Source organism: Pteropus vampyrus, unplaced genomic scaffold (genome assembly GCF_000151845.1).
Source record: "Pteropus vampyrus isolate Shadow unplaced genomic scaffold, Pvam_2.0 Scaffold241, whole genome shotgun sequence".
In the NCBI taxonomy this organism is placed as follows: Eukaryota; Metazoa; Chordata; class Mammalia; order Chiroptera; family Pteropodidae; genus Pteropus; species Pteropus vampyrus.
In genome coordinates this window covers 178,464-193,017 of record NW_011889022.1, presented here as the reverse complement: position 1 = coordinate 193,017, position 14,554 = coordinate 178,464, and the positions used below count along the sequence as shown (strand labels likewise).

Below are 14,554 nucleotides of genomic sequence, written 5' to 3'. Positions count from 1 at the left end.
GATCGCTCTGTGTGATCGTGCGGAAGGCGTATTTTTACTCACTGGGGCAGAGTCCTTCCTTCGAGAGAGATCGCTAGGAGGCTAAGTGACTTTTCTCTCCCTCTGGCTAGGGGTGGAGATGAGGAAAATTGGGGCTCTGGATCCTGACGGGGCTGGGGTGGGGGGGACAGGTTCGGAGCTCTTGTTTGTGGGAGGTGAGCAGGGTGTGGGTGTGTGTCGGGCGCCTCGGGGAAGAGGGGACCAGTAGGGGACACCGCGAGAGGAAGAGGCCCTTCGCCCCTTCCCGATCTCTGCCCCTGGAGCGTGTGGCACATGACGCGCTCTCCTCCTCTGGTCCAGCGGTGGCCTCCCTTGGCTCAGCGCCTCGGCCTCCGCGCCTGCCCCTTCCTCCCGGGCCGGCGGGGAGCTGAGGGATTTAGGTCCTCGGCCGGGTCAGGGGAGCCGGTGTCGTCGCCAAGTCTGTCGATTTTCCCAGGACCTCTTCCTTAGAGGTGGCACATGCCGCGATTTGTACACAAACATGATTTGCCTGATTGTTGCAGTCGGGGCCCGGAACAATTTTAATTAACGGCAAAATGGTCCTCAATACACCGATTAGACCTCTTCAGGTACAACAAGATAAAAGCCTGATAATTTGGATGAAGTACTGTTCTTAAGCGGTTACTCTGGGCACAGCAGCCAATGGGGAAGCGGGCTCCCTCCCACCTGATCCAGTGAGTAATTAAGAGAGGGCTTTTTCTCCCCCCCTCCCCTCCCTCCACCCCCCTCCCCAGCTAAAGCTTAACAGGTTGGTGGCATAATTTGGAGACTTTAAGGGGTGTCATGCTAGGAGCTTAAGCAAGAGCCAGGCGCCTTCTCTCCAGCTCCCCAGGCACAGTCCTCTCCCGGGCAAGTGAGGCCAGGTGCGCCCCGTCTCCCGGCCAGGTTCGAGGGGCCCGTGGCCATGAGTGGGCTGGGCACGCAGAAGACCAGCGATGGCACCGTGTCTCGCCTGCTCAACGTGGTGGAGAGCGAGCTTCAGGCAGGGAGGGAAAAGGGCGACCCCACGGAGCAGCAGCTGCAGGTCATCCTGGAGGACGCCCCGCTCTGGCAGAGGTTCAAGGAAGTCACCAACGAGATGATCGTGACCAAGAATGGCCGGTGAGTCTACCCGGTGCCCCGCTCGGGCCGGCAGGGCTTGGCAAGGGAGGCGGAGCCCCTGGGACACTGAAGGAGCGGCCGCCCTTCGCCGGGAGGCGGCGGGGTCTGATCGAACGCGCGAGAACAGCCGCACGGCTTTCCCCTGCCGGCTCGATCCACGTGTCCGACATCATCAGAGAAGTGGAGGGTGAAGCCACCTGTCCTGTGTGTATTTTAAATGGAGAAATTCTGAGAATTTTATGCTCCCTAAACATGAACTATAAGTGGGGGGCGGTGTGCCCTGTGGGTTCAGGAAATGTACTCAAGTGTCAGAAAACATCAGTTTCTGGCGGACGGCATGCCTCGGAGCACCCCGAGCCCCAGCTCTGTTCACATGAGGTGGAAGGCAAGTTTATCTGGAAGCCGGGTGCGTTTTTCCTCCAGCGTAGCAAACTTGCCAGAAATCTCTGACCATTCGAAGACTGGGGATGAAAGGGCAAATCGAATCGTTGCCTCTGCCACCGGTCTGCTCCGGGTGTGTGTGTGCGGTGCGTGTGTGTGCGGTGCGTGTGTGTGCGGTGCGTGTGTGTGCGGTGCTGGGGAGTCGTGGCTGCCGAGACCGTGGCATACTGCCTGGGCGCGGGGGGAGACGCCTTTTTTTTTCCCCACTGCAGCAAATCAGGGGTTAACTGAACTTGATCTTCGTTGGCATTTCTTGGATTCTATTAAATCCAGTCCGCTAAGGGGCCGTCAAGGTAACATTAGAAGCTTTCACTTCGTAGAGGAGACACAAGCGTTTTGAAAGGTAATTTTGCGGCTTCCCGCTTGGCCAGACGGGCTCCCGACGTCCAGCCGGTGCCCACTGGGCATCCGGCCGCCTGGCCGTGAAGGGGCAGAGCAGCGACAGGCGTTTTCAGGAGGGCTGGGTTTGTAGGAGCGAGCGCCCTGGATGGAGAGGGTCTGTTCTCCGGGAGAGGAAGGTCGGGGCCGGCTGGACTTCGGACAGGCTTTTGTCCTTGCGCAGAATGCTTCTGTTCCCGATGTCTCACTGTCCCGTTTTGGAAGCAAACGAGCCATTCCTCGCCTCTCTGGGAGCATTACGAACTCGAGGGCGGTTACACGACATTCAAGTGCTTTGCAAGTGACAGGTGTACCAGAAATGAGGGCATTTCGGTTCACCGTGATCGTTACCGGCCGGGGGATGCCCGCCTCGCTTGATCTTTATATTTCTCGCTCACATGGGGCCCCTTCTGATTTCACATATAGAATTTATTTCTTTTAATATCTGTAACTGTAGTTACGCCTGTTGCTACTCTTGATCAGATGTATCCATCACAGGTTTTTGGTGTCAAACGTTTTTAATTTCGAAGAAACGCCCCAACTTCTTGAATGGATTGTTTCCTTTCGAAGATGGAAACATTAACTGTAAACATTTTATGGGGTCTGATAATAGGAGGAAATTCTTGCTTATTATTCTTTGTACTTACTGGGTAGTAGGTACACTAAGACTTAGCCCCGTACTGTTTGGCTGTCAAGGTGGCTATATATGAACGTAAAATAAGGACAGTCACCAAGTAAAAACATAGTTCATTCTGGAACCATTATAAAATTCAATTTAATCATATGTCACATTGACATAGACTTTCTTGCCTTTTTTTAACTCGTGTAAGTTTTCCTCATATTTAAAATTCTTTTATGTTTATGGGCGTTTAATGCTAAGTATGCGAAAACTATTCTTTGTGGAAGTCTGATGTACTCAACTTGGTTTCTTTATTATCTGTGGAGGTTCTGCTACTGTGAACCAAATCTCTTCTCGATTCTTGTAAAGGTCTCTGAGCCCTTTTGGGTCCAGATTTATTTTGCCGGAAGATAGAAAGCTCCCTTTATACGTCAGATAACGGAGGAAGACGAGACTCTAAGAGACTGACGGGTTGGTGACGAGTGAGTGTGGCCTGCGGTGACTCGGTCTCTGTCACAGATCAAACCGCAGCGTGTCACTGGTCTTGGTGGAGACACCTCTCCTTTCTCCACTGCCCCCCTTCCACCCCCTGTACCGAGTGCAGACCCGCTGTGTCTCCCCCTTCCACCCCGTCCCTGTCCCCCTGGGCCTGAGGCAGGTGGACGTGTGGCCTGACCCGTGGAGAATGGCACTCCTGGGGTCGCACCCCCAGCCCCGCCCTGTCACTCACCTGGCCGCCTGCCCGCCCTGTGGACGGTCCGCTGACTTTCCTAAAAGCCGCGGTCATCAGCTGTGCACATGGGGTCTCGTTCCGCGCTGCGGCAAGTTTTGAAATAGCTCAGGACGGGCAGATGGAAGAATGAAAGACCCGTTCTCGAACGGAGAGCCGTTTGTGAGAATAGGAGGCTCGCCTCCGACGCGGATCCGAAGTAGTGAAGAGGATTTTCCGGGAAGACACTGACGGGCCCCACGACGGGGAATCGGGGGTTCGCTCCGCCCCCCTCTTCTGTCTTTCCCCGGTTTGCCGCACCCTTTCCCCCTCCTCCCTCCTGTCTTCCTCCTCCTTTCTTTGTTGCCGTTTAAAGCTTAGTTTCCCACATTCAGTCGTCTTTCAGATGTGACAGTGACAATCAGAATATCTCTGGAGAACTCATCTGAATCACCTCTAGTGCATCCAGCTCTCAAAAAGTATTTCCTTTTCTCTCCATCCTAGGAACTTCTCTTTTAGGTCGCACACACACACACACACACACACACACACACACACACATCATTTGAGGCTTCAAAGGCAAATAAATGAAATCTCTTGTACTTTTTGTTTTCACGACGGCAACATCCTCATCTTCAGGAAAAAATGCTCTATTTCGGGTGTATTTCCATGCAGTTAAGTAATTTTGACTTAATTTCTATTAAATTCGCCTTGAGCAGGTACACCTGTTTGTTATCACGTGAGAGATGCGTGGGGATCACAGGTGAATTTGGCAGCAATCAAAGGTGTTGGTGCGGTGAGCTGACATTCAGTCTCCAGTGAGCCCAGTGCAAGAGGGGAGAAAATCCAGGTCGCACTTTGGGCACGTGAATATCCACGTCCACGTCCACGTAGCCCACGGACATTCTCCTCCGAAGTCATAGTTGCCCTGTGTGAGGACCACGTGCATTCGTGTGACCTGCCTCCAGCACACACACACACACACATTCCCGAAGCTCTGATGAGTATTTTGTGAATGTTACAGCTGTGCGGGGAGGTGGGGGCAGCTATTCGCGAGGGACTCGTACTGAATTTTGCCCTTAACCGTCTCCGCGGTGTCCTCACCTACAACATCTGCCTTATCTCCTCGCCTTTTCCTTCTGCAAACCTCACTCCTCACGGCCTCCTTCAGCCCTGCCGGCTCAAGGTCCCATGTCAGGGAAATGAAATCTGGAAAACCAGCCTCCTAGCAAAGCAACACAGAGTTCACGGGCAAAACCCAGCCACCTCGAATGGTCTGGGCGGCGCCTGTTCACCTGCCACGATGCCCCGCCCCCTCTCTGGTTCCCTCCATCAACCTCTCCATCTTCCTCTTTCTGAGGTAGGGACTGATCTACGTCTTTCTAAGCCCCTCAAGGACATTGGGGTGCCTCTGTGGTTAGTCACGCCTTGGAAGGGAAAGGGGGAGAGTCGACCCAATTAGAAGTGCGGCTCATCCCTGGAGTCAGCCTGGGTGGTGAGTGCTGCTGCCAGGTACACACACACACACACACAGAGCATCCTGGCCGGTGAGAGGCGGGGGAGCTGGGTGTGGCAGGGTGAGCAACAGCCCCCGTTACGGGCCTTTGACTTTTATGAATTCCTCGTTGGCCTAATGGAGATTGAAAGCACGTAGCATCTCTCAGTTCATTCATACGGTGATAAAAACAGCTATGAAATTCTTGGCAAACGAAGTACCAAGGAGAATAAAGCAGCGAGCTGTTCCACAACTCTTCAGGTGCGCCCTGTGAGCCAGGACACGGGGACCTCTGCTTTTTTGATTAGTAGCTTTATCATGATAATTCATGTACCGTACAGTTCACCTGTTTGAAGTGTATGATATAATGGTTTTTGGCATAGTCACAGAAGTGATTCCAGAACAAATGATTTTAGAACATTTTCATCGCCCCCGAGTCCCCCATCCCACCAACCCTGGCAACCCCTAATCTGCTTTCCACCTCTCTGTGTAGATTTGCCTACTTTAGACATTTCGTACAAATGGGATCATCCAACATGTGGTCCTTTGTGACCGGCTTTTTTTTTTTACCTGGCATCACGTCTTCACGGTTCACCCACGCCGTAGCATTTTTATGGCCCGATAATGTTTCGCCGCATAAACATACACCACACGCGCGTGTTCATTCACCGGCTGATGGATTCGCGCGTTTCCACGTTTTGGCCGTTAGGAGAATATGCCGCCACGACCATTTGTGTTTTTGAGTTTGAGTTTCGCGTGGGTGCACGCTGTCCTTTCTCTTGCATACGGACCCAGGAATGGAGTCGCTGGGTCACAGGGTAACTGCATGTCACTGGCGGGAGAACTGCCAGCTGTTTCCCAGAGCGGTTGGCCCTTTTCCCTTCCCACAGCGGCGTGTGCGGGTTCCGGTGTCCCCACATCCTCCCCGGCGTCACCGTCCGGTGTCCCCACATCCTCCCCGGCGCGTGTCACTGTCCACCCGCTTTGGCACGGCCGTCGTGGCGAGTGTGAAGCGCCGTCTCACTGCGGGGTGGCCTTGCGTGTCCCTGCTGGCTCATGACTCTGCGTCATCGCGGTTTCCCGTGGCCGAGCTCTGACCAGCAGAGTCGGAGGTCGTGCCCCGGGGCCACTGTCTTTGCTGTTCCCTTGGCGTGTAGGCGTGTTTACGTCGCTCCTTTCTGGCCTCTGCGTGGCCCATTTCTTCACGTTAGTTAAGTCTTGGCTTTAATGTCATCCTGGACCTACCAAGGTCCCTCTGGAGTAGCTCCTTACTCCTTAATCCCCCTATGCGACACACCCATTTTAGTTCCTTCATGGCACATCTGTACCCTAAAATTACACAGTAAAATAAAAAAATGCTGTGTACGATTTTGCTGGCCGACTTCTCCGTCACAGCGTTGGCTCCGCGGATGAGACGTCGGGTCTGCATTTTCTGCCTCAAATCCGCACCCAGAGCAGTTCCCGGCGTAGAGCAGCCTCTCAAAAGTCCCTTGTTAAAGGAGTAAATAATCCTCTCATAAGGCGTTAAGATTGAGGAAAGCATCGAGGGGCCTTGCCCTTTCATCGCGGTATGCCCATATTTATTTTCTAGAAGAATCAAAAAGGAGAGAGAGAGCGGAAAAAAAAAAGGCAGAGGAAAAGGATCCCCAGTCAGTCACCCCGTCTATGAAACGGGCATAATAGATCTGCCTCCTTGGGGGCGAAGCGAGGCGTCGACGAGGCAGACGTACACTGAGTCTGAAGTGCGGAGTGAAATTCAGTTTCCGTTAGCTTTTGCCATTTGAAACACTGTGCTGGTTTAGATCATCTCTCAGACCTCACGTCAGAACTGCATGAAGCTTCTCACCCCTCCCGCCCCGGAGATTACAGCTGTGCCATCGTGCGTGATGCCGTGTCGTGGCCCTGGCCGTGGAGTGTGGCACAGGTGTGTGATGGGAGCTGCCTTTTCTTACCTTTACCTGTGCTACGTATCCTTACTGAGAAAACTTCCTGTCTTCTTTAATGCGTGAAATGACATCAAGATGTTGCTAAAGGGAGTTGAGTCTGATTTAAAAAATAGATAAAAATCCTTCTATTGAAGAAAGAACATAAGAATGTGCCGTTGGATGCATTGAGATGACACGGGCAGCCTCCCTAGGGGGAAATCATCATTTTCGTTTGCATGAAAGTGTAAGTCCTGTCATTCAGTGGGGGGAGTGGCGGAGCGAGGGACGTGATACTCAGGTAAGACCTGGATTTGGGATGCGTCCTCTGAAGCGTTGTTTCCATAGCAACTGCAGTCAGTGTCTCCTTGAGGCCACCAGCACAATGGGACGGAGAGACGGGCTGCTGGGGTGCGAGGGGGAGGACGAAGCTGTCGGGGGCAGCCCTTTCCCACAGGTAACCCCAAAGCCGAGGACCTCTGTGCAGATGACTGTGATCCAGCTGGAGAATCAAAACGGAAGTAGCATAAAAGATTAATTTACTCTTTTCTTGTGCAATAATCATATACCATCAGATTCACTCTTTGTAAGTGTACAGTTCAATAGTTTTTGGAATATTCATAAAATTGTGCCATTATCACAGCTATAGTTCTAGAACGTTCTCACCACCCTGAAAAGAACCCCGGAGCCTCAGCAGGCACCCGCCTTCCGCCTCGGAGTCTCATCCCCGGAGAGAAAAGCAGAGGGAGGCGGCTCTTGCCCACGGGGCGGGAGGGGGGCAGAGCCCATGTCTTCTGTGTCGCCCACATCCAAAGTCACTGCCCAAGGTACAGGCCTAGAGCAGGAGCGGAGCCGGGCCGGGGTGGGGCTTGGAAGTGCCGAGGACGCGGCCACCTCGTCGTGCGGCTCGTTACGGGCGGGCGGCAGGAATTCGAACTAAGCGCGTCCCGTGAATTCTCCCAGTGACCTCAGGAGGCCGGGTGGGTGGGACGATGACATCGAGGCTGCCGTGCGGGGACGAGAAGTCTCTAAGGCAGGGCGTTTAGAAAAGGGGGGGGGCAGAAACAACCCCACTGCGCTGGAGAGGGAGTGGGAAAGGAAATGTCGACGAGGTGGGGTGAGCCTCGGAGAAAACAATCCTGCTGATGTCCGAACCCGAGAAGCCCGTGGAACTCACACTCAGGAGACCGGACGCCTGGGTGGCTCGAGTCCACGTCTAGATCCGTCCCTGGCCGTCTGTCGGTCAGCTCCTTCCTCTTCCACATGTAACAAACGCCCATTCCACCTCGTCTCAAAGCTGCGCACCTCCGCACCCAGCAGCACGTCCTCAGGGGCCCTGGCGACCCGCAGCCGTGTCCACTCCTGCTTTGACGCTGCCGTCCCTGGCCTCCTTAGCAGGGGGGCCATTCCAGCCTTCCCGGCTCATCGGAAGCACACGTCCTAGAGTGACCGCCCCGGCCCAGCTCCCTGGCATAACTCTCCTTAGTTATTTTCTTAAAAGCTGGGGCTACTCGAGACTGGCACATCTGAAGCTTCGTGTCCTGTGACTCGCCCGGGGATTCTGAGAAAGCCCAGCCTCTGATGGAGTAGGTCTGGCTCGCGGGCTGAGGTTCTGCATCTCTATAAACTTGCAGCTGATCCTGAGGCTGCTGGTCCATGGACCGCTGTGAGTTGCGAGTGTCCGGACTCCGGGTTGTTAGCTTCCCAATGTGGGGATTCGGATTTTAACGACACACAGGGCAGCATGGGGGTGGGGGCGGGGGCGGGGCCGGGGGTGTGGACCTGGAAACCGGGTCCTCTGAGGGAAGAGTGGAGCAACTTAGAAGGTTTGGTGAAGGAGTAAACCAAGGGGAACTGGAAGCCTGGCGAGGTGGCCTCCACATCTCTGCCGGCGTTGTTCTAGAAGGTGGGAGAGGGGCGGGTGAGTTCAGAGGAGCGGCTCTCAAAGTGTGTTCCTCGAGCGCAAGCTCCCTCGGAATGCTCCGGGAAAAGACAGGCCCCCTGCCCTTCAGCTCAGAGTGTGCACAACCCCGGATCTCTGGCGCGATGCAGTAAAGGCTCTGAGAAGTCCTGCGGGAGGGGAGCTGGTCTAAGGTGAAGCCAAGTCCCCGTCACTGAATTCACCGCGAAACCACGTTTGCGCTTTCTGTGCCGTTACTGTTGCTCAGAGCGAGTGTCCTCTGTGAGCCCAGGATGGGCTGCTCGGTGGCCTCGGTGTGCCAGTCCAGTATCTGTCAAATCCTGGACAAACCTGGCCTCTGGTTGTGCACTGGGGCTTCAGGTGCTTATGACCGGGTCAGTGGTTTTCAGACTTTAGAAGGGAGTGCGACAGAGTAAAGTAAGACCCTGTGTTCAGTGCGTTTGTGAAAACACACTCTGGAGCGGGGTGGGGGGTGGGGGGTGGGCGCTGGCCCGGGCCCTCTCCCCGGGCAGGGTCTGCACCCCCCACCCCGAGGCGCTCTGTGGGCGGGCGGCCCTCACTCGCTTTCTGCCTCTGTTTTTAGACGGATGTTCCCCGTTCTAAAGATCAGCGTCACCGGGCTGGACCCCAACGCCATGTACTCCCTCCTGCTGGACTTTGTCCCGACGGACAGCCACCGCTGGAAGTATGTCAACGGGGAGTGGGTGCCCGCAGGCAAGCCAGAGGCCCCCGGCCACAGCTGCGTCTACATCCACCCGGACTCGCCCAACTTCGGGGCCCACTGGATGAAGGCGCCGGTCTCCTTCAGCAAAGTCAAGCTCACCAACAAGCTCAGTGGAGGGGGGCAGGTGAGCCCGAGCAGGCTGGCGGCCGGCAGCCCCCCAACACCGATCAAGGAGTATGGAGAGTGCATTTAGGCAATTAGAGGGGTCCTCACCGACCTCTTCTCCCACAGAAGCCAATTATCCCCCGGAACCCAAATGTAAACAGGAATAAACAGCTCTTAATTGGTGCTTTCAGTTTTTAATGGACTTGCCCATGTCAAGAGAGCGAGTGAGTGTACAGTAGTTAACTTAATCACCAGCCCTTTCAGAGTCTGGTGCTGTGTGTGCTGCTTTTTACCCGCCCGGGAGGGAGAGGTCTGTGGGGACCGCGTTTTGTTGTTCCCTCTCCCCGTTTTTGGTGTAAGTGGGATGTTGGCAATGGACAAATACCTTAATCAAAAGCTGCTCCTAAATGAAATAATTGCTACCTCCACTTGGGCATTAGGATAATTATCAATAGAAATTGAATCAGCTTTGGGTTTTCAGAAAAAGAAAAAATCCAAACAAACCTCAAAGGAAGGTTTTGTTTAGGGTCTCCCATTAGGGTCTGTAAGATTTGGGGGCTTTTTCCTCCTGTTTTCTCTGGTAGGATTATGAATACGAGGGCGCAGGGTGAGGTGTCATTTACTTTGTATAAGGTAGATCGTTTGGGGGGGATTTGAGGCAAAGGCCCGCTCCCCGCTTTGGTCAGCCTCTGAGCCTCAGTGTTTGTGCCCCTTCCCTGATCTCTGCCACCAGCCTGCTGGACGGAGGTGGTCACGGTCACGGTCAGGGTCACGGTTTAGGAGGGGAGGCGGTCCGCCCACTCTGCAGTATTCAGAAGGTTCCAGTTCTTTGTTAAAACAGGAAACCGAAGGGTACACTGTTACCACCTCCCAGTTTGCACAGCACGAGACTTGGAACGAAGCGTTGGTTCGCAGTCCAGGGCGGGTTTTAGGGTGTCAGAGGTCCTCCTCTTTGCACTGTCCCAGTGGAAAGCAGCCGTGGGCTCTGCTTTGAGAGATTGAGGCTCCTCCTGTGAAGAAAATACGTTCGAATGGGTCAAAATCCGCATCATTGTGCTGAAAATAGGGAGAGGAGAAGGGAAGCCAGGGCTCTGGCGGACACGGAACAGCTCAGGAAGCCGTCGCGGGCCTCCCTGCCCGCCCTCCCGCCTGCTCCCCGGGGCTTCCTAGCAAAGGCCCCCAGCCCCAGGGGGTGGCGCCCGCTCAGGCGACCGAGGGTTCACAGCGCGTGGCCCTGAGTGGGCGGGCGCCCAGCTCGGGACTCGCCAGAGGTGGCGGGAGGTGCCCGTCGCCCGTGAGCCCAGGCTGTGCATGTCTCGTCTCTCTCTCCTCCTTCCACCTCGACAGATAATGTTGAATTCTCTGCATAAATATGAACCCCAGGTGCACATCGTGCGTGTGGGCGGTGCCCATCGGATGGTGATGAACTGCTCCTTCCCCGAGACCCAGTTCATCGCCGTGACCGCCTACCAGAACGAGGAGGTGAGTGTGAGTGTGAGCGTGAGCGTGCGACTGTGTGTGAGCGTGCGTGCGTGACTGTGTGTGAGTGTGCGTGCGTGACTGCGTGTGAGCATGTGACTGCGTGTGAGCGTGAGTGTGTGTGAGCATGTGACTGCGTGTGAGCATGTGACTGCGTGTGAGCGTGTGTGACTGCGTGTGAGTGAGCGTGTGTGACTGCGTGTGAGCGTGCGTGCGTGACTGAGGCCCAGTTCATCGCTGTGACCACCTGTCAGAATGAGGACTTGAGTGCGAGTGTGTCAGTGTCACCTGGGGCGGTGACGGCACAGGGTCGGCGTGACCAAGCTGGGAGGGAACCAGGTCCGGGATCCAGGTGCACTCGGGGCGGGGGCACTGGAGAGGCTGAAGGGAGGGCAGCCGCTAGCCACTCCCTCTCGCCCTGTGCCAAGGCCGCCGGCACCTCCTTCCCCGGTGTGACAGGCGGGTCGTGAACCCCGCACAGACCCAGGGGCCTTCGCTTCTGGGCCTGCCCAGAGCCAGCGCCCCCCTTGGGCCACACACTGCGGGGAGGGGACCCGCCGTGCCCCCCTTGGCTTTGTGCGGTGGGATCCGTGCTGCGCACTCAGGCCTCATCTGTCTGGCCTGAGACCCTGGTTCTTAGGGCCGAGCGGCCAGCAGGGTGCTTAGGCCAGCCCTCTGCTCCGGGGGCTCCAGGCCTGCCGGCCATCAGAGCACCTGGCCAGACTTAGATTCCTTTCGATTTAACTTAAAAACATTTTTAAAAGTTGGATGAGTATGTAGATTTATGATGCACGGAGTACACACAGAAGGAGCACGTTAAGCGAGTATTTGGGCACCGTTTGTTTATTATGTGGGTTTTAAAAAAAAAAAAATCAGCATGTGTTACCTTTAAAATTCAGCAAGAGAGAGGCTGGGCCATGCACGTCTGAGTCCTGAGTCCGGCTTCTTCCCACCGTTCCTGGGCCAGAAAGAGGGGCCGTCACGCGCTTTCCTGCCGCCAGAGGGCAGCAGCCTCGGGCGCTGGCTGCCGTGAACACTGTCCGGTGCTTACTTGCTCGGCTTGCAGATGTTGGTTGAGTTTTACTGCACTTGCACGTTCTGAATACTGGAAATACTGCAGTGAGTGAAACGACTGAGCCTGTGTCCTCGGGCACTTACGTCCCAGTGGGGGAGAGGAAGACCGAATATGTGTCGTACGTCTCTCTCGTGTGCCATTTATGCATTATCTATGTCGCATAGATGACACATGTGTATATCGGATGGCTCGGAAGAAACAGGAAGCAGGCTAAGGCCGGGGGAAGAGGGACAGAGGGTGGGAGTGGTGGTTTGCATTTCGTGCCAGCACGGCCCCACGGGCGAGTGGTTATTTTAGAATTAAGGAGGCGATGCCAGACAACTCTGTCGGGGAGGCGGGCTCTCTCTGAATTAGTCTCCGCTGGGTCCCCGGTGACGAGAGACATGTGACGTGTGGTAGGTGTTCGATAATTGTTGAAACTGAATGAATGAATGAATGAAGGAAGGAAGGAATGAATGCTCTGTGCTTTCCTGGCTCGCTTTCAGTGAGTTTGTCTTTCTCACCACAGGCCGCGGTAAGATTTTCTTTACCCGAGACAGTGCGACAGTGATTTTGTGCAGACACGAGCAAAGACACACGGGGAGGGAGAAGGGGGAGGTGGTCGAGTTTATCCCGATTTTGCGGAAATTCACGGGTGAAGCTAAAGGGCTCGCTCGGTCCGCGCACGCGTGCTCCGCATCCACTAACACGTCTTCTCTTCGCCAACGTAAGATAACGGCTCTGAAAATCAAGTACAACCCCTTTGCCAAAGCCTTCCTGGATGCCAAGGAAAGGTGAGTAGAGCTGTCGCAGTGCGATCTCGTGAACGGTCTTCTGCAAGCGTGAGATCTGTGATTATCCGGAGGGGGACTAGACCGGCCGCACGCGCTTTACCTTCGGTAGAAATGCGTTGTCGGTATTCAGTCCGATCTTTAACCAAATCGACAGTTCGGTAAACTCAGAATTATCTGTTCCTCGTAATAGAATTCTGACTGGTGATGCCTTATCAGCTGTTTGACACAGATTCCCGAAGGTGGCCCAGCCACGCTAAAAAAAATCATTAAGCGATTTAGACCTTTAAGAGTTCACTCTGCCGCTCCCCACCCTCACCCCTAATACTTCTGCATAGTATGGTTTCGATAACTTTGTTTTTTTTTTTTTTTAAACTACATTTAGCCTAGGAAAGGTGAGTCATTCACATGAGTAATTCATAAAGGTGAAAGAGTCGTATTTTTCAGGTCTGAGCAAGAGACTTCTGGGGTGTGAATGACAGCTCTACTCTGGGCCAGTGACTTCATGTCTCTGTGTCTTTCCTTCCCACTCCAGGAAAAAAAAAAAAGAATAATGGTACTTACCAAGGACTTCTGACAAGGCCTAGAGTATAAATGTGGTCCCCTCGGAGGGTTCAGACTTTATTGCCTGAGTTGCAAGTCTTTTGTTGATACCCCCTCAAACTGTCTAATCGCTCCTTTTCATCCTAAAGCCTCTGGCTTAGCGGACGGGTGTTCATAATGATGCTGCGAGAATCTGTCCTATCAATATGCGATTTAATTTTAAGGATGTAGAAGTAGCATATATAACTTTTTCAGATGACCCAAGGCCTGAAGATCTGCTAATGTCAGGTGGCAGAACCTAGATTCAGACGAGGGGAGGGTGGCCCACTAAAAAGAATTTAGGACTTGGAGTAAGAGGCCCTGACTTCGAGTGCGAGCTTTGCCGTTTCCTGCGTGGTTGGTCTGGCCTCCGTCAGCTTACGTCTCTGAGAGCCGCTTTTGCGGTCAGCGAAACGGGCGTGGGAATGCTTTCCTTGGCGGGTCGTTGGCGGCCCCGGCGTATCAGAGGTGATGCGGCCCCGAGGTCCTCTGCAGATCTTAGCCGCTGTTAGGGTGGCTTGGACTTCGCCATGCTGGGGCAGCGACCACAGATGACTTAGATAAACTAACCGGGAGTAGCTGTAGAGATGGTAAAATGGGGTGGCGTAAAATTGCAATTCAAAGCACAGTCACGCGCGGGTCGGTAACGTGCCCGGCAGGGAGGGGAACGGCGGGAAAAACGGCGTTTGACCTTTCGAGAAACGCATCGCTCTCCGAAGAGACTTGGCGCTGGGCTCGTGCAGGCAGCTGGACAGCCACGGTGCGTTTCGTTGCTCTTCCAGGAATCACCTAAAGGATGTCCCGGAAGCTGTCCCCGAGGGCCCGCACGTGGCCTGCTCTCACCGTGAGTCGCCCAGACACCGGGTGGGTGGGAGGCGCCCGGGGCTTCCCCGGGAGCCAGTCGCGACCCAGCAAGTTATCGCTTCCACTCGAGACAAGTTTATGTCCCCCCCGGGGTGCCCAGAGCGAACCTGCGTTCCTGGGGGCTCCTGCGAATTGTGGGCGAGAGTCGAGAATGGAAGCGATGGGTGGCTTAGGCTCCAGGGTTCGGGGTTCGCGTGAGGGAGGCTAGGAGCTCTCAGAGCTGCATTCCGGGCGTGTCCCCTGCCTCTCCTCTCTGTCCACTCCCGCCTCTCTGTGTTGGGCTCATCTGCTCTGAGCACTCGCTGATTTTCCAGTTGGTTGCCACTGCAC

General features: G+C 54.8%; 1 protein-coding gene across 1 annotated transcript in view; it reads left to right on the top strand.

Annotated features, from left to right (window-relative positions):
- The first annotated feature begins 943 nt into the window (after nt 1–943).
- TBX19 (T-box 19) overlaps nt 944–14,554 on the top strand; it is a 17,924-nt gene continuing 4,313 nt past the window's right edge. The window contains exons 1-5 of the mRNA XM_011374207.1: nt 944–1,140; nt 9,209–9,473; nt 10,802–10,936; nt 12,720–12,781; nt 14,143–14,204. Of these exons, the coding sequence (XP_011372509.1) occupies nt 944–1,140; nt 9,209–9,473; nt 10,802–10,936; nt 12,720–12,781; nt 14,143–14,204 (721 nt within the window). The remainder of the gene's footprint in view (nt 1,141–9,208; nt 9,474–10,801; nt 10,937–12,719; nt 12,782–14,142; nt 14,205–14,554) is intronic.